The sequence below is a fragment of the Macadamia integrifolia genome, chromosome 10 (assembly GCF_013358625.1).
Source record: "Macadamia integrifolia cultivar HAES 741 chromosome 10, SCU_Mint_v3, whole genome shotgun sequence".
Taxonomy (NCBI): Eukaryota; Viridiplantae; Streptophyta; class Magnoliopsida; order Proteales; family Proteaceae; genus Macadamia; species Macadamia integrifolia.
This window is the reverse complement of record NC_056566.1, coordinates 27120692-27123719: the sequence shown is the minus strand read 5'-3', so window position 1 is coordinate 27123719 and position 3028 is coordinate 27120692. Positions and strand designations below refer to the sequence as shown.

General features: G+C 38.1%; 1 protein-coding gene across 1 annotated transcript in view; it reads right to left on the bottom strand.

Annotated features, from left to right (window-relative positions):
- Positions 1-1209: 1209 nt before the first annotated feature.
- The window catches only part of LOC122090844 (casein kinase II subunit alpha-4, chloroplastic), a 5493-nt gene continuing 3674 nt past the window's right edge, over positions 1210-3028 (bottom strand). Inside the window, exons 3-7 of the mRNA XM_042660572.1 lie at positions 2672-2737; positions 2185-2267; positions 2019-2082; positions 1865-1933; positions 1210-1512 (exon numbers count right to left, since the gene is read on the bottom strand). Of these exons, the coding sequence (XP_042516506.1) occupies positions 1453-1512; positions 1865-1933; positions 2019-2082; positions 2185-2267; positions 2672-2737 (342 nt within the window). The 3' untranslated portion in view covers positions 1210-1452. The remainder of the gene's footprint in view (positions 1513-1864; positions 1934-2018; positions 2083-2184; positions 2268-2671; positions 2738-3028) is intronic.

Here is a 3028-nt window from a genome sequence, read left to right as displayed (position 1 = left end):
ACTGTGCCGCCTCAACTAAGTAAGAGGCGAGACCTAGGCTATAGACTATATATAGTTTATATAGAGTACAATGTCATTTCGCTTTCTATGCCTATGAAACATTGTGGCTATTCTTGTCTCTTTCAATTCATGCCACTCTTTTTCTCTCTCATATATATCATCACACACTACTAGATTGTAAGAGATGTGGTCAAATTAATTGCAATGACCGATGGTGGTTGTAAGTTGTAACTGTGGGCCAAGCATTCAATTGAGTTTCAAGTAAATGAGAGGGATTGACCGAGTTCGCATCTTACATGTCAATTTAATGGGGAAGAAAATTTAATAAGTATTAATTTGTTATAAAAAAAAAAAACTCACATCATTATTGAAGAGAAAAAGAAAAATTGTATCAACAATATGCATTGCTCACATGATTTTCACTCTTTTTTTTATTTTTTTTATTTTTTTTGTTTTGATAGGGAAGGTCCGTAGGGAGCGTAGTAGATAACAATTAGGAAACTCGAACTGAAAACCTCTTGATGAGCACGAGCTTGTTGTGCACCACAATTCATCAACAACGCTAGGCAGTGGACTACCCCAAAATCCACACATTTTTTATCACCACATCGTCACTCTTGAATGACAATGTGGTCAGACATAAAGATTTGAATCCCAAAATACAATAGACACGCTCTTATATTATATTTGTTGGAGGATACAAACCAAAACCTTACATAAATGTCATCTTAGAGGGTCTAACCGAAAACCTTGAGGCATACTTCTCAAGTATGTTGTGATGAACTCTACCAGAAGATGACGGTCTGGTCTAGGAGAAAAGATGCACTGGCCAGCTATAAGTGGTCAACGCCCAAACTAGGACTTGTTATTCCCTCAGCCCACAAAATACCAATGGCCGTCCAACATGGTAAGAGCCCCCAATTCCCAACCATAGGTTTCCAACATTTGGGAGCCAAACTCGGTAAAATTCAACTCCTCAATGGGCCATTACAAGTCGTCCAGGTGGCACCAAAATCAGTTAGTGACGTTAACTAACATGGAGACAACAGAGGCAGGATAGCATGAAAAAGCTAAAACCCTTCAGAAGGAAGATCTGATAAGAAAATCCAATCACGGGTTCACAAAAGTTCATGGATCATGGATGGAGGAAAGGTGATGATTCAATTCTTATACAAGGACGAACTGACTAAGAACATTAGAAAAGAATAATAGAGGAAAGGTGATATAATTCTTTGAGAAGAATGAATCCAAATACAAGGTGGTGATGTTTATTGACCATTGAACATCACAGACTTTCCTTTTGAAAATTCCAAATTCAAAGACAATCCTGGCCAAAGCTGAAAATAATAACAACAATTATAGCTCATCTAATAAAAAGAAGAAAAAAAACCACACAATTCCTGATCAGAAAGTGAAATTAAGCCAATTTCCAACCAGGAAGTAGAGTTCAGGCTATTGGGTACGAGTCCTGCTGCTCTCTGCGCTCCTGACTGGAAGAAAATAAGGATGGGCCTGCATAATATCAAAGAGCGAACTGTATAAACAATAACTTATTTTGAGTGAATGAACATATGGAAGAACTGGAAGAGCTAATAAACACGAGGACACATCCAAATGTGCCTGCCCCGTGTATTCCATCAAAGGTACCATTCTGTAGCAGGAAAGCATGGAGGACTGATAGAAATAACATATCCAAGATTTAGTGAAACTTAGGAAGTAGTTGCCTTTCATGGGCATAAGCACATTACAGTTATTCTGTTTTCGGGCCATGTCCCATTATCATTAACAAGGTGCACAACTGCACATCGTTATCACATGTTAAAAAACAATAGTTCACTTCAAAGAAAAATGAAAAGGATGCTACCATTGCTTCTTTTGCGGTTGGCCTTTCTTGGTGGTCATATCGCAGCAATTTGTCAAGAAAATCAATTGCCTACATACAGAAAAATAAGCAGAAATAAGGAACAAATAAACCTATCTCAAGTTTCTAATCCAGATACGTAGGATTTGATAGGGACCTCTGGAACTGCTAAATGTTGATTATCAGCATTAATGAACTTCGTCCATGGCTTCCTGCTGTGTCTGAATCAAGGAAATAATTTCAGAAAGCGAAAAGAAAAGGCGTTTCTTTAAATTCCAATGAAATGAAATTGAATATGTTGTAGAGAGAATCATATTAACAACCTCCCAACAAGGGCCTCCAGGTTTGGGTCCAACTCCAGATGGTATTTGTTCAGATAAGCATTTAATTCATCAGTCCCAAGTACCTGCAGAAGTAACAATCACCCAGGAGGGGGGGAAAAAAACATTAAAGAACCTCATGCTTCCCTTTGTGCCTCGAGTATTGAGGCATAACTAGAATGGCTAGTGCAGGGTTAAGATTCTACAGAAACGGGAAAAAAAAAACCAGAAAGGAGGGAAACAAAAACTACACAGTTCCAGTTGACAGTAGCTTCATAGAAAGAAGTTAATCGGTGTCTCTGGGTCTGTCATCTACACTTCACTACAAAGTGTCAAGCATGCACCCAACCACTAAGTAATTATTTCATTACAAGAAACTATGTTTGTTGAAAGAGAGATATTCTCCACTTCTGTTACTGAAGCTCTTAAAAACTACTAGTCATAAGGTGGATAAGAGAGGCACCGCAATCTTCTAAAAGTAGGCACATACCTTGGCTATTTTGACCAGTTGATCATAATTATCATGCCCGTAGAAAAATGGCTCCTTACGGAATATCTGTCAGACACAAGTATTTATGAGGCCCAAAGGACAAAACAGTATTCTGCCAGCAAAGTGAAGTATGAAAATCTAGAACCTCCTCACTCATTTCCTGTCATGGGCTAAAAAGCAAGCAGACCAAGATCCATTGATCTGGGAGGCCACCAAGGAGATCTTTCACCCCTATAAATCAGCCTAAGATCCTGATGATTGGATACAAGAGCTTCTTTGTGGACCATTTGAGAAAATCCCTACACAGAAGCTAAATAACATCTAATTGAGCCTTTTTTTTTTTTTTTTTTTTTTTTT